The following is a 23,587-nucleotide window of genomic DNA, read 5'->3' on the forward strand; positions in this document are numbered from 1 at the left end:
TTTTCATATCAGTTTGATAGCTCAACTGTTTTTAATTGGACATTTTCAATGTTCAACTGTTTCAGTGAACATATTTTCGTGCGGTGCATATATGTTGGTTTATTAATCCAACTACTGAGAACTCCAAATTTATGTTGCTAAGCCACCGAGTTAATTTTGAAATTGTTGAGATTATTCATTCACCATCCTCTAAATCAATCTCCCTGATCCCAACTGTATTCACCCCAACTGTATTCACCTTCACATCGGTGCCACTCACCAAGAAAAAGTAAAATTACGTTTTAAAATAGAGAATGTCCACAAATGATTAAATAATAAACATGTATCTGCTTGAGTTAATTCTCTGCAGCATAGGTTTTGGGTTCGAGTTACTTGTTTCCTCAAGAGGCAAAATGAAAAGTCATATATAGTGGGCAACTCGAGAGATCAATTTTTTAATTTTTATTTTTATTTTTTTGCAGAAACCTTCATGTTCTACATAAAGACAAACTTTAGATAAATAAAGGGGTTTGAAAACAATGTCCCCACAACATTGACTAATGAACCACATGTGGTTTTCATCCAAAACGATTCCTCCTATAAATAAATCTGGAATCTATATTGAAACACATGGTTTATGTATTCATTATATCAAATGAAACCTACTTGAGGGAACTCTGAGGGCATTTGATGCTGGCCACTGGCCCGTGTCCAGATAAATTTACTCTAAAACTAACCTGTTGTGTCCAATAATCTCGCTTTGCTCCAGCTATGTAAAGGCAGTCATGTTTCACCCTCTAGTCAGTAAATTTCACGGCCTACAGGCATGAATGACACTATGGATTTGGCCTCGGTGGACTAGCCGCTCCATTTGCTGTGAGTTCTGTGTTTAGTGAACTCTGTTTACTTTTTAAAAAGCTTTTAGAATATATCGATCCAAAGACAATAGCCTGTAAAGAGTTCAGAAAAAGAGAACAGAAATCAAGACTATGATAAGGTAATAAACAAAGAAAAAATAACATGGATGTTTACTGCTCCAATTATTTGTTCTGGGCTGAGCGGGTGGCCAAACCAAATGCAGGACAATAGAATGCTCACCAACTGTAACAAACACACAACTGAATCAGGTGTTCACAAAAAAATTAACAGCAACAGCGATTTCCTTCAAGAAAATCCTTAAATTCAAGGATTAGGATTATCTAATAAATAGATATTTCAAAAATTGTAATCATAATTCATACCTGTCTTGTGGTCATTATCGTGGCAAATGTCAAAGCACCAAAGTTGCGGATGGTATATGAAATAAAGAATTGACTAATTGTTGCTACCTGAAACAAGAGCAAGTCAAGCTAAGAATGGCAACTTCACTTCGTGTGTTCGCTAGGCGGGATTAAGCCAAATATATGAACACGATCCGACCAACTATGAGAACTGATTATTGAGGATAATGTTTGTGAGTGGCAAAGTATGTCGATGGGACTTACAGTTGAAAGAATTGCAATGTCAATGAAACAGTCATTATGCCGAGAAACAAAATCTATGGCCATGAGAAGATTGCCTTGTAAGATTAGACCTATTTTGAAATCAAACAGAACCTATCATCATTAATTGCAGCTAAAATACAAAATTAACAAAAATACAAAAAACCAAAGTCATGTTTGATGTTAGAAAGTAATTCCAGGATGACTGGCTGACAAATAATAAACAGAACTATCATCAAATATTTATACAGCTAAACCAAATACGATGAATCAGATGAGAGAATTTATGTTGCACAGGGGTTAAATAAAAGAAAGTAACCCGAGGACAATGGCAATCTACAGAAGCCGGAAAAACTTCAAACTCATCAAAAATCAACTAACTAATTATATCCTGGAACGGCAAACATACCAAAGCTTGAACAGTACCAAAAATATAAAGGGAAATCAAAATCTTTACATAAAGTTCTAAAACAAAATTTGAGAAATCAAAAGTATGTGCCTCGTTTCGAGCCAACACTACTCCTAATGAGGTTATTTCCTAGATCGAAGTGCAATTTACGAGACAACAATCTAATCTTCCTCTGATTGTGGGAACTTATTAATAGCAGTCTCAGCTTTTCATAATAGTTAAGGATATTCCAAAGGGCAAAAGCTTGAGAACATGGAATAGCCAATCAAAATTTTAACTTACCAATAAAACTGAGCATGCAAGAACATAGTGTCGTATAAAATATCTGATTGTGAATCTCCATGTTGTAGCCTCTGAAAAGTTTATCCTGAAATGTGCTTGTGAAGCCATCAAAACTGCAGAATCAAGTAACATTCAAGTACCAGGTTAGAAACACAACTTTACTCATCAGCTTACTAAGGGAGGGGTAGATTAGCAGCTAACTCATCTTAAATTTAATGAATCCATCACATCCTGGCTGGCATTGCAAAATACGCTTCAGTTCTGAACTTAACAGTATAAAATAATCTCATAATCATATTTCTAGGGTTCTACAAGGTTTATGTTGGTTATGAGAAAGATCTAATGAGTGAATGCTATAGAAACACAAATTTTTTAGCTAGTTTCCCATCAGGAGAAACTCTTAGCAGAGAATATAAAGCAACATTTTAATGGGAATTTTTTTAGTTATTTAGCATGGAGGTAACTGATAATAGAGTAGAACAGTTATAGGAAGGGGAACCATATTAGGTGACCCTGTAGCGAAAGATACGTATTATGGACACACGCAAATAACAAAGTTAAAATCCCAGTAGAAAAGTTCCAACTACGGAACTGCAGCTCATAGAATCGTCGCCTTTAGAAGAACCTAATACCAGTCAGTAACCTTTCTAAAAGCACCTCGCCCTAGGAACAAAAAAAAGTCGAGATATGGAAAGTTGCTATGGTTATTAGACATTACATTTTACTAGTTGTACTTCGACACTGTATAAAAATGCTTTAGTTCTTCGCGTTGGAGGCCGTTGATGCCTCCACAAGTTAGATGAGGATTTGAAGAAGTTGACATACCTAAAACTGTACTCTTAATGCCAACAGGCATTCAAAGTCAAAATTTTCTCTCAAATAGACTATGCAGGATAATCAGATTTCATTTTATGAAATTATGATGTTAGAACTAGGTCCAAGAGACAATGTGCACCCTCTACATACACAGTTTTGGCACAATGCAATCTTTCAATTGTATTTTTGATAAATTAACATAATTAGTAATACGACTGCTTGAATCGAAATTTTTTTTTACTAAAAACTTAAAGCAACATAATAAAATTTATTTTCTCATAAAAGAAATAAAATTTATTATTGAATTACATTAGCTTTTAGTATATAAAAGAAATTTTTTTTGAAGGCATGTGATGTCATATCAGCCTTACAAATGATTGCAATAAAGTTTTCTTCAACACATGTTCATCTACAGTAATTTCAACATTATATTGATTATTAAGATATATTTTATTTGTTTTAAATTTTAAATATATGTTCTCCATTATGTATTTTAATATATTTTAATAATGTTTTGATTTGTTTAATATGCAACTATCGAGGTAATTAATGCTACATATGAAAATAAAAAATATTCAATAACCAAGTTGCACCTCGAATTGGTCAGATCCATGATGAAAAATTGGTAAGGGTGAAACTACAACAAAAAAAATACATAATGGTGTTAAATGACAAAAATACAACTTAAGGGTGCATTGTGCCAAAACTGCATGTTTAGAGAGTGCACATTGCTAGTTACCATGGATGCAGATGAACGTAGAAATGAACCAATAGACAAACATTTGCAACAGTTTATAATTGAGAAATCATATTTGGAATTTGATAAATAATTTGGAAAATAGTTGAGGGGTTCTTGGAGATTTGGACATAAATCAACTGCTGGGTCAGATGCATGGCATGTTTAATGCACCCAGCAACTTAATAGTGCCCAAATTTAGAAGTAGCATATCATTTTGTCAATGTATGGTTGAATAAACCAACCAAGTACTAACAGGCTAACAGTAAGAGTTAAGTTCTTGTACCCAAGATAACCAAGCATCAACGAAACACCCCAAACCGTGCTTTCCCTTCCTTGACTGTAGAGGCTGATATCACCAGTTGTCTACATTTTTTAAAAAAACAAACTCTAGTCATTAGTCAACCATTGACAAAACAACTCAAAAAATCAAAAGTGTTTTCAGACTAAAATGCAAAGCAATTTTTTAATCAGCCATAAACAACTATAACGGTAAAAAATGTCGTAAACAGGCATTTTATAAGATTTATGACATTTCATAAGATCGATAATATCAATGTTGAGTATCAATTCAATCCTGTAAGCTGTGAAGAACATATAATACAGCAAAAGACAAATATGATTCTTTTCTATCCATTCAATGACATAGTTCAATGTTGGCGGTCTGAAAACAATCCCATCAAAGTAACCGACACCTAGAAAATAAAAATCAATGTCTTTTATAACACAAAAATTGTTTGCTACACTTTGAGAAAAACTCTCAGACAACATCATAAGGCTTCTTCCGTAACAATTTATTCCTAATCATCACATCAATCTGTAGAACAACTTTTTAACTAACTACAAGAAACTAAAAAGGAGTTATGAAAGCATGCCGTAGAAATACCAAAACCATAAACAAGAAGTAGGAGAATAACAAATTAAATGGTAGAGATGCCCACTGTAAATCAAATATAGTTGCACTTTTTTATGTGAATAATTTTCTCTGAAAATAGTTGTTTGGCATGCTGGATCCATATAAAAGGCTGGTAACTAGTTATAAATTCACAGGCATTACCGGATATAAAATAAATATCGAACACCCAAGTGTCACTAAAAAGGCAAATACATAATCGCGTCCAGAGTACGTCTTTTGCATGATGACGGTGCCCCAAATCTGCATTCACATGGGAAAAGAAGGGTGAAAGAATTAGAAGAATAGAGTATTCGAATACCCTCCAGTGCCAATTCAAACATATTCAAAAGGCATTTGAAAATAAGAGGCTTTTCGCTCCACTCAATTACTCATCTATAAATTGCTCAAGATATGAAAACTGAAGAAGTTGTTGAACAGACATCATCTCTCACCTATCTATCAGGCTATAATTGTTTCCAGAACTCAACGAACAACTTCGCACTGCTCTATATTTATAAATATGATATCTTTCAGGAGCACTTATCACTCTCATATCAGTGTGTTGCGCAACAGCATACAAGAGTAATCCTTAAGTCAATTTTTGAGTGATTCATTTCTCCAGAGAAAACATCAAAGACAGATATATCAGTGTGAAAGATGTAGAGTTCCGGAATGAAACTATGTGTTAGTTTAAGTATAATAGCTAGTGGTCCAGTCTTGTGATAAATGAGTGGTTCAGGCCGTTGCTATTGTGCAGATCAAAGACAGTGATTGAAATCCTTTCACGAGTATGAAAAGAGGATGTGAGAGAAATATAGCACTTTCAAACCAGTATAAACTCTTGAGTTCTTTTGTCAGATTATTTTGCTTATTTGTTTTTCTACACACTGTAACTTGCAATAACAAAAATTATTTTATTGGTCTATTAAGTTGTGATCCGGAACATTCGGCATAGCTCTCATCTGTCTTTGGGATCAACTCTAGAGCTTACAGGCTTGGGCAATCAAGAACAAAACTACTATAGCTCCGTGTATATACAAATCAGACCCAAAATTTTTAAAATTGACTGAAGTTGCGTTTGGATGGAGTTATTTGGATTTGGAAAGTGAATTTATTTTGTGAGAATTTAAAATCACTATGTTGTTTCATAAACAAGCTAAAAAAGGAAGGACGGATTTCTAATTCATGGAATTCAAGAGTATTCAAACAGCCACAATGGATTTAAATCTTGGATTTGAAATTCTTTGATTTCAACGATCCAACGCATCATTAATTTTCACCGAGGGTTCTGACCAGGGGAAGAATTTGACACTGCAAATTTTTTTTTTAAGAAAATGACCATCTTTAGGTTACTTTTAACACTAGAGAAGGCTATTTAAAAATATATATAAATAAATAATTATAAATTACATGGGGTCAGTTGCCAAATAACCCTTCCAATTGATATATCCAATCTCCCTTTATACTACTAACTGCTTCTCTAATCTTCTGGACAACTGCTCAGTTTTTCTATAGCACAACCAATTAATTTAGCATTAGTGCAGTCAAATGCTACACCTGACTGGGTGACACTGTTACAGTCATGATCTGAATCAGAAGAATGACTGTAGATACAGTTACATGGAAAAGATAAAAAAAATTAAAAAATCCTTCACGGAGTTCTTGTCAGTACTCAGTAGACGTTTTTTGGCCAACTAATATCAGAACAGTAACTTATGTTTCTGATTTCTTATTTCTCAAGAAAGAGTAACTGTAGAACCCGTAACTTAGACTACGTATAAACCATGCATAGTTCTAGTATTTAAATTAAAATGATTTTGTTGCATGAGTATTTAAAGTGCCTTTCTTTAAAGTTAATTATTTCATTTCAGTAGTTTTAATTTTATTCTTTCAGTTATTTCAGTGAGGCCGGACTGGAGTTGGAGTTAGAGATAAAATTTAAGATTTAGAAATCATTTTCAGAATTTATTTTAGCTAGCAAGTAAGTTAATTTAAGTTAATAAAGAAGTTTAAGGAATTATTTAAGTTACTTGAGGTGAGTAGAAAATAAATTCATTTAAGTTCCATAATTAAGGGGTTAGTTCACTAAATTAATTAGGAATAGGTAAGGCTCTTAAAGTATTAAAATTTATCAACTAAACAATATTTCCTTCCATTTATTAGATGAATTTTCGGCCCCTTAGATGACTAAGCATTACCTTGCCAACTCAACACCTTTGACCCTTTCTTTGTATTTAATTAGTAGGATAATCTCTTCATTTTTTTTCTAGCACCATTTAATTGATGATCAATCTTATCCTAGCCTTGTTGGACATGCAAAAATCGGCCACACTCCACCCTTGTATCCCTCCAAAAATCATTTGATAACAAGCAAATTCAAATTTCAAAAGGTGGAGACTTGGTCTTGATTTATCCCCTATATCTTGCACCCACTTCCCTCACTCTCCTAACCATCTTTCCCCCTCTCCCTTGCTCGAAATCTGAGAGAATTTCAAAGCTAAAAACCGTGGGTTCAATAGCTAGGAAGATAGGAGAAAATCGAGTAAGAAGCAAGGTAGAATAGAAAGCGCTCCACCTCCTCAGCGCCGGATCGTCTCTTCTTTTCGTTTTTCTTTCAAACGAAACCAGGCATGCATATATTCTTCCTTGACTCTTCAATCAAGTCATACTATCATATTTTTATGTTTCATGATCCCCCTTTCATGTAAAAACCGAAATACATCAGCATTTTCAGAAAAGAACAACATGCAGAATTTCGGCCCCTTTCTTTTCAAGCTTCACGGTTTTCTTTGATGTTGTGGTTTCAGGTATTGGTTCGGTTCCAGGCTCCCAAGGCAACATCTAGACATGTTCTAGGATGGATTAGGATCACTTTAGTCCATTGTTTCAGCCCCCATGCTTGCTGGAAATTCGAAAATGACAGCAACTCCATTTGTGTCCATTTGTGTTCGAAAATCTGATGTTGCGGTCATAAGGGAATAGATCTGATCTTGGCTGCTCCAAGGGCCTATAGCCATGATTAGATCAATTTCCTAGCATGTCTAAGACGTGACTAAGTCGCCCTTTTGGTGGCTCGGTCCATGGTGCATCGGTTTTTAAATCAAACGCAAGAACAGCCCCTTTCCCCATTTCGGCCCTTCCTTGGTACAGCATATGAGTTTCGGTTTCGGGTGGTTTGGTGTGGATCTTGGTTGGTCTATGGCCCTTAGCCACGGTTCATACCATACCCCTAGATGTCTAGGTCGTGCCATGGTCAATCAAATGGCCACTGGAACGACACGAGACAGCAAGCAAAGCTAAACACCACACGCGCATGCAAAGGTGCTCTCGGGTGAATCTTTTCGATTGTTGCTGGAATATTCCGAATTGTGGCTGGTTTAAAGCCCTTAGCCATGGTTCGAATCATTCCTTGGGATGTTGGTAAGAGGTTCTGGTCGGTGGTTCAAGCCCCAATGGCCATTAGCCTCGCAAACGACGCAAGCAAACCAAGCACAGCTGCTGTATTTTTGGACAGCAACTTGCTGTGACGGTTCAGTGGCTCGTTCGAGTTCTCGGTCGACTTGTAGCCTATGACCTTGGACTGGACAGTGCCTCATTGAGTTAGGAAGGTCATGTTTTCGACCGTTCGTCATTCGGATCATTTTTGAGGTCGTACGAGAATTTACGGTGCAATGTGCCAAATTGACTCTCGAAAGAGCGTTTCATGTTTTGGCCTCCATTCCCCTAGATTTCGGCCCTCACCATTTTAGGAGCATTATTTTATCATTTTAGGCGTATTTTAATCATGACTACATGACAGTTCAGTGTTGGTTCGGGTTGGTTCGGAGTCATGATTAAATACGAAGTCGGTAGGCGTAATTGTCACATTTTAGAATGTTATTGCATAGTTTGGTCCCATAAATCTATTGCATATTTTTCATGACATATTTAGGTTGCAGCGAGCCTGGGAGCGATCCAATCCATGCAGTAAATTATTACAGGATATTTAATTGTGCCATTTAATTATATTACGTGCATAAATATATAAAATGTTCATTTTTTTGAGATTATGCGATATTGCTTGTGGCCATTTCACTATCATGGGATTATTGCTAAATCCGGTCGCCAGTAACCGGTCCGGTCGCCAGTTACCGGTCAGTTGAGTTTGTTTCACCCAGTATACTGTGGCTACAGTCTGATCAGACGTTTACTATTTTATCCGGTCGCCAGTTACCGGTCATGGGAGCATTTTATTATCCGGTCGCCAGTTACCGGTCAGTTTCAGTGCAGGGGCCACTTGCGTATACCATAATCTCACCACGAAAATTATTACAGGCTATTTCAGTACAGGGCTCCAAGGAGCAAACATTTTTACCATGATATTTTCAGTTCAGTTATGCACGTATTATAATTAATCATGACACGACACTTTTTCATCATGCCTCATGACACGACATTTTTATTCCATGAAATTTTACTATAGTATTTACTCGTTATTTACGATATATGCATGTTGAGTCTTTAGACTCACTAGACTTGATTGTTGTAGGTTCTGATGATGCCGGGGCCGAGAGCGGGTACCAGTGAGCAGGCTCGAGTCGGCAATAAAAGGACCCGAGGACCTCAGTTCAGCATTTATTTTTAATTGATGGCTCAAACGTTTTAATTATTGTTGGAAAAACTTTTTACTGTTATTTCAAAAATGTTAATTCTTCCGCTGCCACATTGAACATCAAACTTTATTTATAAGTTCATTTATGAAGGTGGCAATTTTAATTATTTAAAAAGAAAAATTTTAAATTTTCCGCAAATTTCCAAGTAAGGATTTTAGGCCTTTACAGATGGTATCAGAGCGGTGGTTCTGTATAGGGTTGTACTACTACTGACCAAGAGAAGCTCACGAAGTCACGTCTTCGGTCTGTAAGTTTATATTTACGCATTTTCTTTAAAGCATGAATTATTTTCTTAACGGCATGATTTCATGAAGCATTGTATGTGCAGATTCATTTTATTTGTTCAGTATTTAAATTTAAATAAATTATGGAATTATGCATTGTTAGTTACGTATGGGTTATATATGGAACAGTATGCCCCCTAGACGCATCCTTGAGCACCCTACTGAGGATAAGCCTCGCCGAGAGGGCAGAGAGGAGCCGAGGCAGGAGAGAGACTTACCACCTCCACCTCCCTTGGACATGAATGCCCAGATGTTAGCTGGGATGACTCAGTTCTTCGCACAGTTTGCGGGGAACAATGCTGTGGCGACCAGGCCGACAGGGCCCGAGGCTGTCTACGAAAGATTCATGAAGATGCGTCCGAAAGAGTTTTCTGGGACGTCTGACCCCATGATTGCCGAGGGCTGGATCAAGTCCCTCGAGGTTATTTTTGATTTCATGGAGCTTGGCGATGCGGATCGAGTTCATTGTGCCTCTTATCTTTTCGGAGGAGACGCCCGCTTAAGGTGGGAAGGAGCTTCAGTAGCCCTTGACTTGGCTACCCTGACTTGGGCACGTTTCACGGAGGTGTTCTACTCCAAATACTTTGCTGAGGAAGTGCGCACCAGGTTGACCACTGAGTTTATGAGCTTGAGGCAAGGAGATATGACTGTTACGGAGTTCATCCGTAAGTTCGAGAGGGGTTGTCATTTTGTACCCCTGATCGCAAACGATGCTAGAGCCAAGATGATGCATTTTCTGGTGGGTCTACGGCCGATCTTGCGCCGTGATGTTAGGGTGTCTGACCCTACTTCTTATGAGGTCGCTGTCTCCAAAGCCCTAGCTGCAGAGCAGGATCAGCGTGATATCGAGAGAGATCGCTTGGGAAAGCGACCAGCCCAGGTACCGCACCGCCCTCCTCCTCAGCAGCATCAGCAGCAGAACAAGAGGCCTTTTCACGGACCGCCTAGAAACAGAGGCCAGCAGCAGCAGCGGGGACGCCCAGCCCCGAGGGCTCCTGAGCGCCCAGTCTGTCCTAAGTGTTCACGTCGCCATCCTGGAGCATGTTTGTACGGCTCAGGAAAGTGTTATAGGTGTGGTAGTCCAGACCACTTATTTCTGCAGTGCCCTCAAAGGAACCTGCCTACCCAGGGCAGAGTGTTTGCTCTCCATGCGACGGAGACGAACCCCGATACTATGCTGATGACAGGTACCTTAAGCTTTGAGTCTGCATTTGGAACTTAATGTTTTGGGTTAATATTTTGAACATAGAATTGCGTTAGGATTGCATGCTCTACTTTGTAATATTTTGGAAATTTAAGTTAGAAGAACTTCAACCTTTGCATGTCTATAAGTTTAGCCTTTGTAACTATTGGGTTCAACTTAGAGTTCCGATCTTTCAGGGAGAATTTTTATATCCGGTTTCGCTACGAAGGGCTTGATAGATTCAGGGGCCACTCACTCATTCATTTCATAGGTCTTTGCTAATTTCCTTAAAGTTAAGACCATTGGGCTAGATATAGCCTATTCCGTAGTACTGCCGTCTGGCGAGGAGATGGCAGCCACCAGTGTGATCCGAGACATAGATCTTGAGCTCCATGGCAACCTTGTTTATGCGGATCTGATCGTACTGCCGATGCCAGAGTTTGACATTATACTAGGGATGGATTGGCTACTGCGGAACAGAGTTTTGATTGACTTCTAGCGGAGATCTGTTCTAGTCCGCCCGCCTGGAATGACGCAGTTCTTATTTGAGCCAGACAGGTACTTTCCTCTACCTTGTATTATTCCATATGTTCAGGCTAGGAAGCTCATGCATAGAGGGTGTCGGGCGTTTCTAGCAACCTTTGTATATGTGCCCGAGGCACGCAGTCAGTCAGCCTCAGATGTTCCGATTGTTAGAGACTTCTTAGACGTTTTTCCTGAGGACGTCTCTGGTATGCCACCTGAGAGAGAGGCGGAGTTTTCCATAGAGCTTATGCCAGGTACGGCTCTGATTTCAAAAGCACCGTACCGACTTGCACCGACAGAGATAGCAGAGCTTAAGAAGCAGATTCAGGAACTTCTTGACAAGGAGTTCATTCGCCCTAGTTTCTCACCTTGGGGCGCGCCAGTCTTGTTTGTTAAGAAGAAAGATGGCACGATGAGGCTTTGTATTGACTATCGAGAGTTGAACAGGGTTACAGTGAAGAATAAATACCCACTTCCGAGGATTGAGGATCTTTTTGACCAGTTGCAGGGAGCTTCGATTTTCTCTAAGATAGATCTGCGTTCCGGTTATCACCAGTTGAAGGTGAGAGATGCTGATGTTTCAAAGACAGCTTTCAGGACTCGTTATGGTCACTACGAGTTTCTTGTGATGCCGTTCGGTTTGACGAATGCGCCAGCGATCTTCATGGATCTCATGAATCGCGTATTTCAGCCATACCTCGACCAATTTGTGATAGTATTCATAGATGACATTCTCGTCTACTCCAAGAATCGGGAGGATCACAGCAGCCATCTGGCCACAGTGTTGCAGACATTGCAAAAGCACAAATTATTCGCAAAGTTCAGTAAATGCGAATTCTGATTAGAGAAGGTGGCGTTATTAGGCCACATTGTATCCAGCAGTGGTATTGAGGTAGACCCAGCGAAAGTTGCAGCAGTCAGAGATTGGGTTGTGCCGCAAAATGCATCAGAGATCCGCAGTTTTCTTGGCTTAGCAGGATATTATCGGAAGTTCATTAAGGGATTCTCTTCGATTGCAGTTCCACTCACAGCACTGACCAAGAAGAATGTGAAATTTGTTTGGAGCGAGGAGTGTCAGAAGAACTTCGATACTTTGAAGCAAGCTCTTATCTCAGCACCAGTTTTGGCCGTGCCGTCAGGGTCCGGTGAATTTGTTCTGTATACCGATGCTTCGAAGCTCGGTCTTGGCGCAGTATTGATGCAGCATGGGAAGGTGATAGCTTATGCTTCTAGACAGTTGAAGACTCATGAGAAGAACTACCCTACCCATGATCTAGAGTTGGCCGCAGTAGTTTTTGCCTTGAAGATTGGAGGCATTATCTGTATGGAGAGAAGTGCCAGATCTTTACCGACCACAAGAGCCTCAAGTATTTCTTTACGCAAAAGGAGCCGAACATGCGTCAGAGGTGTTGGTTGGAGCTTGTGAAGGATTATGACTGTGACATTAGCTACCACCCGGGTAAAGCTAATGTAGTTGCGGATGCATTGAGCAGAAAAGTCGCAGTGATGGCTCAGTTGACAGTGTCGAGACCTCTTCAGATTGAGATGCAGAGGTTTGATCTTGAGACTTATCCTCAAGGTAGAGTTCCCCGTCTATCTACCTTGACCATTCAGTCTTCCCTTTTGGACCGTATTCGCAGTGGTCAGTCATCAGATGAGCAGTTAGCAAAGTGGAAGCAGAGGGATGAGGCCAAGGGCAGTGTCTTGTATTCAGTCAGTGATGGTATTGTGAGATACCGAGACAGGATATGGGTTCCTAGCAGTGATTCTATCCGAGCAGATATCTTATCAGAAGCCCATACGTCGCCGTACTCTATTCATCCAGGGAGTACGAAGATGTACAAGGATCTGCAGCTATTGTATTGGTGGCCAGGGATGAAGAAGGATATCAGGCGATTTGTGTCTGAGTGCCTGACTTGCCAATTAGTGAAAGCGGAGCATCAGAGACCAGCAGGTTTGCTCAAGCCTCTCCCTAATCCCGAGTGGAAGTGGGAGAATGTTACCATGGACTTTGTGACCGGATTGCCGAGGTCAGCCAGAGGATCGAATGCTATCTGGGTGATTGTAGATCGTCTTACCAAGTCAGCGCACTTCTTGCCTATTAAGACGACTTTCACCATGGTTCAGTATGCAGAGCTGTATATCCGAGAGATAGTCCGACTCCATGGTATTCCAGTTTCTATCGTATCTGACAGAGATCCCAGATTCACTTCCTCATTTTGGAAGAGTTTGCATTCGACTATGGGTACGAGGTTGCTGTTTAGCACAGCTTTCCATCCGTAGACAGATGGGCAGTCAGAGCGAGTCATTCAGATTTTAGAGGATCTTCTCCGTGCTTGCGTCATTGATTTCTCAGGGAGTTGGGAGTCGAACTTGCCATTGGTTGAGTTCACCTACAACAACAGCTTCCAGTCTTCCATTGGTATGGCTCCGTATGAAGCACTATATGGCCGCAAGTGTAGATCTCCTGTTCATTGGGATGAAGTAGGAGAGAGAGCAGAGTTGGGTCCAGATATTATTCAGCAGACTGTCGATGTAGCAGCCCGGATCCGTGATAGAATGAGGACTGCTCTGAGTCGACAGAAGAGTTATGCCGATCAGCGGAGCAGAGATTTAGAGTTTGCTGTCGGCGACCATGTCTTTGTGAAAGTGGTACCTATGAAGGGTGTCATGAGATTTGGCAAGAAAGGGAAGCTCAGCCCGAGATTCATTGGACCATTTGAGATCCTCGACAGAGTTGGGACGCTAGCTTATCGTGTGGCTCTTCCGCCGAATCTGGCCGGAGTACACAATGTGTTCCACGTCTCCATGCTGAGGAAGTACATGGCGAACCCTTCGCATGTCCTGAACTTTGAGCCGTTGCAGCTTACTCCGAACCTATCTTATGAGGAGAGGCCAGTGCAGATCCTAGACAGGCAGGAGAAGAAGCTTCGGAACAAGTTGGTTAAGCGAGTCAAAGTCAGATGGCTCAACCATTCAGAGGAGGAAGCTACATGGGAGTCTGAGTCGGAGATGAGAGATCGTTACCCTGAGTTATTCGGTGAGTTTTAATTTCGAGGACGAAATTTCTTTTAAGGGGGGGGAGGATTGTAGAACCCGTCACTTAGACTACGTATAAACCATGCATAGTTCTAGTATTTAAATTAAAATGATTTTGTTGCATGAGTATTTAAAGTGCCTTTCTTTAAAGTTAATTATTTCATTTCAGTAGTTTTAATTTTATTCTTTCAGTTATTTCAGTGAGGCCGGACTGGAGTTGGAGTTTAGAGATAAAATTTAAGATTTAGAAATCATTTTCAGAATTTATTTTAGCTAGCAAGTAAGTTAATTTAAGTTAATAAAGAAGTTTAAGGAATTATTTAAGTTACTTGAGGTGAGTAGAAAATAAATTCATTTAAGTTCCATAATTAAGGGGTTAGTTCACTAAATTAATTAGGAATAGGTAAGGCTCTTAAGGTATTAAAATTTATCAACTAAACAATATTTCCTTCCATTTATTAGATGAATTTTCGGCCCCTTAGATGACTAAGCATTACCTTGTCAACTCAACACCTTTGACCCTTTCTTTGTATTTAATTAGTAGGATAATCTCTTCATTTTTTCCTAGCACCATTTAATTAATGATCAATCTTATCCTAGCCTTGTTGGACATGCAAAAATCGGCCACACTCCACCCTTGTATCCCTCCAAAAATCATTTGATAACAAGCAAATTCAAATTTCAAAAGGTGGAGACTTGGTCTTGATTTATCCCCTATATCTTGCACCCACTTCCCTCACTCTCCTAACCATCTTTCCCCCTCTCCCTTGCTCGAAATCTGAGAGAATTTCAAAGCTAAAAACCATGGGTTCAATAGCTAGGAAGATAGGAGAAAATCGAGTAAGAAGCAAGGTAGAATAGAAAGCGCTCCACCTCCTCCGCGCCGGATCGTCTCTTCTTTTCGTTTTTCTTTCAAACGAAACCAGGCATGCATATATTCTTCCTTGACTCTTCAATCAAGTCATACTATCATATTTTTATGTTTCATGATCCCCCTTTCATGTAAAAACCGAAATACATCAGCATTTTCAGAAAAGAACAACATGCAGAATTTCGGCCCCTTTCTTTTCAAGCTTCACGGTTTTCTTTGATGTTGTGGTTTCAGGTATTGGTTCGGTTCCAGGCTCCCAAGGCAACATCTAGACATGTTCTAGGATGGATTAGGATCACTTTAGTCCATTGTTTCAGCCCCCATGCTTGCTGGAAATTCGAAAATGACAGCAACTCCATTTGTGTCCATTTGTGTTCGAAAATCTGATGTTGCGGTCATAAGGGAATAGATCTGATCTTGGGTGCCCCAAGGGCCTATAGCCATGATTAGATCACTTCCCTAGCATGTCTAAGACGTGACTAAGTCGCCCTTTTGGTGGCTCGGTCCATGGTTTATCGGTTTTAAATCAAACGCAAGAACAGCCCCTTTCCCCATTTCGGCCCTTCCTTGGTACAGCATATGAGTTTCGGTTTTGGGTGGTTTGGTGTGGATCTTGGTTGGCCTATGGCCCTTAGCCACGGTTCATACCATACCCCTAGATGTCTAGGTCGTGCCATGGTCAATCAAATGGCCACTGGAACGACACGAGATAGCAAGCAAAGCTAAACACCACACGCGCATGCAAAGGTGCTCTCGGGTGAATCTTTTCGATTGTTGCTGGAATATTCCGAATTGTGGCTGGTTTAAAGCCCTTAGCCATGGTTCGAATCATTCCTTGGGATGTTGGTAAGAGGTTCTGGTCGGTGGTTCAAGCCCCAATGGCCATTAGCCTCGCAAACGACGCAAGCAAACCAAGCACAGCTGCTGTATTTTTGGACAGCAACTTGCTGTGACGGTTCAGTGGCTCGTTCGAGTTCTCGGTCGACTTGTAGCCTATGACCTTGGACTGGACAGTGCCTCATTGAGTTAGGAAGGTCATGTTTTCGACCGTTCGTCATTCGGATCATTTTTGAGGTCGTACGAGAATTTACGGTGCAATGTGCCAAATTGACTCTCGAAAGAGCGTTTCATGTTTTGGCCTCCATTCCCCTAGATTTCGGCCCTCACCATTTTAGGAGCATTATTTTATCATTTTAGGCGTATTTTAATCATGACTACATGACGGTTCAGTGTTGGTTCGGGTTGGTTCGGAGTCATGATTAAATACGAAGTCGGTAGGCGTAATTGTCACATTTTAGAATGTTATTGCATAGTTTGGTCCCATAAATCTATTGCATATTTTTCATGACATATTTAGGTTGCAGCGAGCCTGGGAGCGATCCAATCCATGCAGTAAATTATTACAGGATATTTAATTGTGCCATTTAATTATATTACGTGCATAAATATATAAAATGTTCATTTTTTATATATTATGCGATATTGCTTGTGGCCATTTCACTATCATGGGATTATTGCTAAATCCGATCGCCAGTTACCGGTCCGGTCGCCAGTTACCGGTCAGTTGAGTTTGTTTCACCCAGTATACTGTGGCTACAGTCTGATCAGACGTTTACTATTTTATCCAGTCGCCAGTTACCGGTCAGTTTCAGTGCAGGGGCCACTTGCGTATACCATAATCTCACCAGGAAAATTATTACAGGCTATTTCAGTACAGGGCTCCAAGGAGCAAACATTTTTACCATGATATTTTCAGTTCAGTTATGCACGTATTATAATTAATCATGACACGACACTTTTTCATTATGCCTCATGACACGACATTTTTATTCCATGAAATTTTACTATAGTATTTACTCGTTATTTACGATATATGCATGTTGAGTCTTTAGACTCACTAGACTTGATTGTTGTAGGTTCTGATGATGCCGGGGCCGAGGGTGGGGACCAGTGAGCAGGCTCGAGTCGGCAGTAGTAGGACTCGAGGACCTCAGTTCAGCATTTATTTTTAATTGATGGCTCAAACGTTTTAATTATTGTTGGAAAAACTTTTTACTGTTATTTCAAAAATGTTAATTCTTCCGCTGCCACATTGAATATCAAACTTTATTTATAAGTTCATTTATGAAGGAGGCAATTTTAATTATTTAAAAAGAAAAATTTTAAATTTTCCGCAAATTTCCAAGTAAGGATTTTAGGCCTTTACAGTAACTATAGCAGGATATTAAAATGTCTTACCATTACAGGTATCATTTTAGCGCACTTTGCCAATGTCTGCATAGGGAAACTGACATATTTAAGGGCCTGTGGCAAGCAAAAATTAAGTTCATATCAAGGAATTATTTTTAAATATTAAAAATAAACTAATATTTTTCTAATGAATGTTACTTCGTGGATTTATTTGCAAGCAGCTGAATTTGGATCCATCTTTTCAAAAGTTGAATACAGCTTACCTCGTATTGACAAGTGGTAGTGAGTATATTGGACACTGAAACAACACAATAATTGTAAATCGGAGCAACAGGTTCCAGAGCCTTTTTACCAGCCTGGAGAAAATAGAAAGCTGAGGAAATGAACTCGAAGGCTTAAGAGGTCAAACATGGAACACATCCAGCTCATTAGTCAAGCTGCTAAAGCAATGAACCTTGAGATATTGTTTACAAAATCTGGTCATGAATAATTGCAATCATGTTTTTTATAGTATATAACATATATTCTGTATTAAAGTTACATGACAAACAAAATATATCGAATTTATGTTCAACAACTCATGCACTAACCTTTAAACTTTGTGGTTTTCCAACAAAAAGTACACTAAGGCACACAGACACATAGAAGAATACATCCATACAACAACACAAATTTAACCAATAAAGCTATAAATTCAAATTACCAGTAAAACTCCAGCAGATACGGCAGAAGTCGTAATGCGGTTGCAAAAGACGAGAAACAACGAGTACTTGAAATATTCTTTATTCGGCCCATATGGAATTCTCATAATCTTTTCCTGTAATAAACTAATTTCAACCAATATATCCAGAAATAGAATTTTATCTTAACTGAGAGATTATTAAATCAGGTCATATCAACATAAACATTTTTTGTAGTTGGCATTGATCATAAATGATATTTTATGGTGGACTATATTGTGCAGGCACGATGATAACAAAGCATATTCTCATTTATTTTGCACTCTCCTTTCATCCAGCATTATTGGGGAAGACCATATTGTTGAATGCCGGAGTCAGCAGATTCAAATGATGATTATGTTTAGCTCAAACCAACTTTATGAAATAATTCCTCGTCGAGTAGTTTGTCCGGCAACCCTCGTCAGTAAACCCATCGATCAACCTCCAAAACACACATTTTTATGGTTCTAAATAGTAGCGGCTGCTGCTTCAATTGATTAATTGTGATTCTAAAGATAGTTTCACTTAATCTGTGTTATATGAACAATGATTACCTAACAATTTTCTAGAGAATTAACCTGTAAAACTCCGTAGATGAGAAGTGTAGACATGATCCCAGCCACGGCAAACAACAATTTCAGGATCTTCTTCTCTTTCATTGTCTGGATCAATTGTGAAGGTGGCTCCGCCATATTCAAATCCAACCAACCATCCGCCGCCGCCCGCAAATGAAAACGATCACAACATCGTGAGCATATAAAGGACTATCACTTCTTAAGTGTTATACGCCGTCGTTTCACTGCGCCTCTTCCCTGAGTGTCCGTCCACCCTCTGTAATGATAATTGATCCGGCCTGGGGTTTCTTTTCCACTTAAAATTTGTAGTTTTTTTTACTTTTTATTTAAAAGATGGTAGGTGTTGTCATAACATGGGCTAACAAGACAGTTGATTGGTCAATGTATTTAATAAAAATTAATAATTTTGATATAAAAAATAATATCATTTTATGGGTCGAGTTGTGTAAAAGATTAGTCATATAAAATTAACTTGTAAGATAATCTCATAAGAACTTGTGTCATAAGAACTTGTGTTTTAAATAATAGACTCGTTTATCGTGCTTTTAAATTAAAGATAATTTCATTGCATCCTCCGTTCTTTAGACAAATTTAATAAATTATTTTTTCGTCTAAGGGAATGAATTAAATCTATTATCGTATAATTTTAGGGTATTAAGTCTGCATTTTTCTGTTTTAGCCATAATTTATGCATATTGTATGTCTCTTGCATATTTTGATTGATTTGTAGGTGTACTTGTTAAAAAGAAAGAAATTATTAGCAGAAGTGAGATCATGGCACTCAATGGTGAGTGTTTTTACTAGCGCCAGCGCAAAAAAGAGCGAGCTGCGAGGACCGAGCACTAGGGCGAGCACGCATGCCCAGAAACAATTCAAGGACCTTGTGCTAAAATACCCGCCCCAACGCAATGCGATATAAAAACATCTGGACAATTTATTTCTTTCTGTGGTTGATTTTTGGACCGAAATAAATAATAGCAGCCTAATACACGTGAGACTGGTGGATTTAGAGTAATATTCATTGGAGGAGGCACACGGAAATGAGCCTGAAGGTAGTAAAATGAGGAGAACAAGAGAACTCAATAGAAGAATAAGAACTATATAAGAGTTTTTCTTTTTTTCTCGTTTCTTTTATTGAGATTAAGGGGATCATATCCTTAAACATTTATGTTGTGAATTTTTTTGACGATTGAATTTGGTTTTAAGTATACGTGATTATGTTATTGATTTTTCTTGCAACTTTGAGTATGATCAATATCGAATGGATTTTATGTGTTATAATTGAAACCGATAGGAGATTTTATAAAATGATATGATAACATAATTCATGGATCTACAACTTGCCGACACATATGAGGTTGGATGTGAAACGTCTACCCTTTTTATTGCTTTAAAACTACTAGAAATTTTTTTTTTCCAATCATATTTTCGGCCATTACATGTACTACATAAAAATATTTTTATAAAATATTTTACCCATTAAAATAAAACATCAACCAACTAGCATTTTAAAAGTCACGTGAAATAGTCATAAAAATGAAAGCGTCAATTGTTTTACCAAACCTAAAAAGCAATAAATTTGAAAAGTATAGCATATACTAAACCTCTTAAAATTTCTCATAAGCATAAATAAATAATCTTAAAATCCTTAACGTAAAGCATGAATCATAAATCATAAAAGCGGAAAAAGTAGAAGAGTTGTTCCTCGGATTGTGTGCATCTTCAGTCCAGTCAAATCATCCATCAAGATCTCCCTCAAACTCACATGCATCCATCACACATAGTGACATAATCTTTTTAACAAATAATACGTATAAAACCACATGCAACAGTGAAAATACTTTTACGTAAAAGTATCATTTTCATGACATGCAAACATAAACCTTAACTTTATCCTTTCTTTTTCCGCAACAGGACATAACATAAACCTTTTTCATGATCATAAACAATTTTCTTTTCCTTTATTGAATTCAGATCGTTAATTGTGACTTTCCTCAAAGCTCAAAAATTTGATGGATCCATCTACATGAAACCGCAGTACTGGGAGGCGGGGGACACCAGCAACACTCTCACCGGTCAACTGGGCCATGGCCTATCCTCTTTCGAATAGAAATACGATCGTCGGGCTCCCTCTGGGGCCTTTTCCCATAAATGAGCTCTCTCTGGGGCCTTTTCCCTCACGATATTTCCATTCTTACCTCATACCTCAATAGTCACAATTACTTCACTTCCTTCAATATTTTACATTCTCAATACTTTATAAAAATCATGCATAACATAATCTTTTTGTTTTTGAAACCAAGCATGCAACATGTCTTTTAAATGTCTTCCCTAAATCATAAAAATCAAATAGACATTAAAACTCATAATTTCATCATGTAAAATTTTATAAACATTTAAAAATAATCATAATATCATAAAAACAACGTTTAGAGCACTGCCATGACGCTTATTAGTTTTTAGGTGTAAAAAGATCGTTTTATCCCTGGACATAAAATTTCAAGTTTTTTATTTTTTCTTGAATACATTGACTCTAACATGTCCCAAATAATCATTAAAGCTTAAATTAAATTTCCCATAATTATATTTAGCTTAAAACCTAGGCTTTTTAATTAATTCGTGATTAATTGTTTTGACGGTGTTTTAATCCCGAAAAATCTCAAACTTTAATATAAAATTCATAAATTCAAAACTTAGTCTTTTTTCATATTATTTTAGCCCTCGTGAACCACGACTCGACCCCCGTGAGCCGTTTTACAATTATTTTAGCTATTAAATCCTTAAGTTGACCCTTATTGGTTAGCACCGAGCCATCTTTCGAGTTTCTCGAGCCACCCCTGAACCATGTTGAACCAAACCCTGACCAACACCCTTAGACACCCTACTGGACCTTAGGAACTTACGGACCTAACCCCTAACCGCTGAACGAGGCTAGCCACTCCAAGCATGCTGCAGCCGTGAAGTTCACACATGCAAGGACTCTTCGTTTTTGGTTGCTAGGTTCCAGCCGACGCCCCAGCCCCTGAACCAACATGTTGTGCACCTTATTAGGACCCTAGTGAGATACCCTAGCCCAGCCCGTGACCCACATGCCAAGCCCCCAAGCCCCTGGACACCTGCACACACCCACGCTCAAGCTGCGTGTTTCTCGGGTGGGAGTCCTAGCATGGCTAGGACTCCTTCCCCAGCCCTTACCGTGAAGCTAAGACTCTCTCCCTGACCCATAACCGACACTGGCCGAGCCCTAGCCCAGGCCAAGACCAAGCCATCCCCTTAATCAAGAAAGCCGAACCGAAACTCCATGACAGCAACTATCGATCCAACTTGATTTGGTTGTGGTTTCCGTGAGTATGGTGTGTCCCTAGGACCTAGAGCGTGCATAAACTTTACTTGACCAATACCTAACATGATGGAAGCCCCTTAACGTGAATAGCTCAAGTTTTTGTATCAAAATTCATGGATTAGATATATGTATGAGCAATAATCCGAAAATAAAAAAAGCAAATTCATGATTTTCATGCACACAACTTTCAAAACGATAATATGACGTGATAGATGAGAAAAAGAGATGTATGGCGTGCCTTTGCATTTTAAACGCACGAATAAACGTTGGCGCGAAGAACGGGGGTGAGGAGACGATGGCTTTGATGCTTCCCTTGCAAAAACCGAAAATTCTTCTTCCAAATATGATTTGTGTGATGTCGTGTGTATTGAGAGGAGTTTGGTATGGTGTGACAGTTTGTGGCCGTGAGTTATGTGGGTGGGGGAAAGGGTTTTAGTATTTTAAATACTTAATTAATTCTTTAAACAAGCTTAGACCCATTAAGAATGCAATTAGGCCCATTATTGCTTGATTAGGATTTAATTAAAACATTAAAATAGTTTTTGTTAAAGTAAGTTTGTGAATTCATTAGCCGGGTTGCCAAAAAGTTTGTCATTTTGTTGAAAAACCAACACCGATAAAATTTACGTCCCGACGTATAAAATCACCTCAAAACTCCTTATTTTCAAAAATATGAAAAACCATCAACCATATTTTAAACAGTTAAAAATAATTATTTAAATAAAAATATTTTACGTTTTTCAACTCTCGGTCTCCGTTCCTCGATCGCAACTTGAATATTCCTTAAAAATACAGTTTTATGCACGATGACAATAAAATCCTATTTAACATTTAAGAATGATGTCACATAATCAATTAACAATTAAAATCAATTAATTAGCCATTTTTTTTCATATTTCATAGATTTGCATGCAGTTGGATTACGTCGTCTTAATTTTTGGACCTTACAATTCCTCTCCACTTTAAATAAAATTTCGTCCTCGAAATTAGAACTTACCGAATAGTTCTGGATAGCTACTCTTCAAGTCCCTCTCGGTTTCCCAAGTAGCTTCCTCTTCCGAGTGATTCAGCCACTTGACCTTGACCATTGGAATGACTTTGTTTCGCAGTCTCTTTTCTTGTCTAGCTAAGATTTGGACAGGTCTTTCTTCATAAGTCATATTTGGAGTCAATTGTAGATGTTCATAATTTAGTACGTGTGATGGATTCGACATGTACTTCCGCAGCATCGAAATATGGAACAGATTGTGAACACCAGAAAGTGTTGGTGGAAATGCCACTCTATAATCTAGTGTCCCAATCCTCTCTGAAATCTAAAACAGACCAATTAATCTTGGACTAAGCTTGCCTTTCTTGTCAAAATGCATAACACCCTTCATATGTGCTATTTTCACAAATACATGATCGCCCACTATAAACTCTAAGTCCCTTCGTCTTTTGTCCGCATAACTCTTTTGTCGGCTTTGCACAGCCTTCATTCTCTCACGAATTTTGAATACAAGTTCGGCAGCCTCTTCAATCACATCTGGACCAATATCTCTTCTTTCCCCAACCTCATTCCAATGAATAGGAGATCTACATTTCTTTCCAGAAAAAACCTCGAAAGGA

General features: G+C 38.6%; 1 protein-coding gene across 1 annotated transcript; it reads right to left on the reverse strand.

Annotated features, from left to right (window-relative positions):
- Positions 1-426: 426 nt before the first annotated feature.
- LOC142531637 (UDP-galactose/UDP-glucose transporter 5B-like) lies at positions 427-18,935 on the reverse strand. Its single transcript, XM_075637852.1, has 11 exons — positions 18,640-18,935; positions 18,046-18,159; positions 17,606-17,698; positions 17,391-17,456; positions 4,761-4,859; positions 3,990-4,069; positions 2,152-2,264; positions 1,464-1,552; positions 1,221-1,307; positions 1,012-1,080; positions 427-929 (listed from the first exon to the last, which is right to left on the reverse strand). The coding sequence occupies exons 1-11, from the start codon at positions 18,751-18,753 to the stop codon at positions 816-818; spliced, it is 1,038 nt and encodes a 345-aa protein (XP_075493967.1). The 5' UTR covers positions 18,754-18,935; the 3' UTR covers positions 427-815.
- Between the last annotated feature and the right edge of the window lie 4,652 nt (positions 18,936-23,587).

This window comes from Primulina tabacum, chromosome 2, assembly GCF_025594145.1.
Source record: "Primulina tabacum isolate GXHZ01 chromosome 2, ASM2559414v2, whole genome shotgun sequence".
NCBI classification, from domain to species: domain Eukaryota; kingdom Viridiplantae; phylum Streptophyta; class Magnoliopsida; order Lamiales; family Gesneriaceae; genus Primulina; species Primulina tabacum.

What these genes read in the sequence shown, in the direction of transcription:
- LOC142531637 (XM_075637852.1), bottom strand. Translation starts at nt 18,753, where the DNA reads ATGGCGGAGCCACCTTCACAATTGATCCAGACAATGAAAGAGAAGAAG. An exon ending in CTACCACTTGTCAATACGAG is followed by an intron (nt 17,457 to 17,605) that starts GTAAGCTGTATT and finishes TGCTTGCCACAG; the next exon opens with GCCCTTAAATATGTCAGTTT. An exon ending in ACATTGCAATTCTTTCAACT is followed by an intron (nt 1,308 to 1,463) that starts GTAAGTCCCATC and finishes CTCTTGTTTCAG; the next exon opens with GTAGCAACAATTAGTCAATT.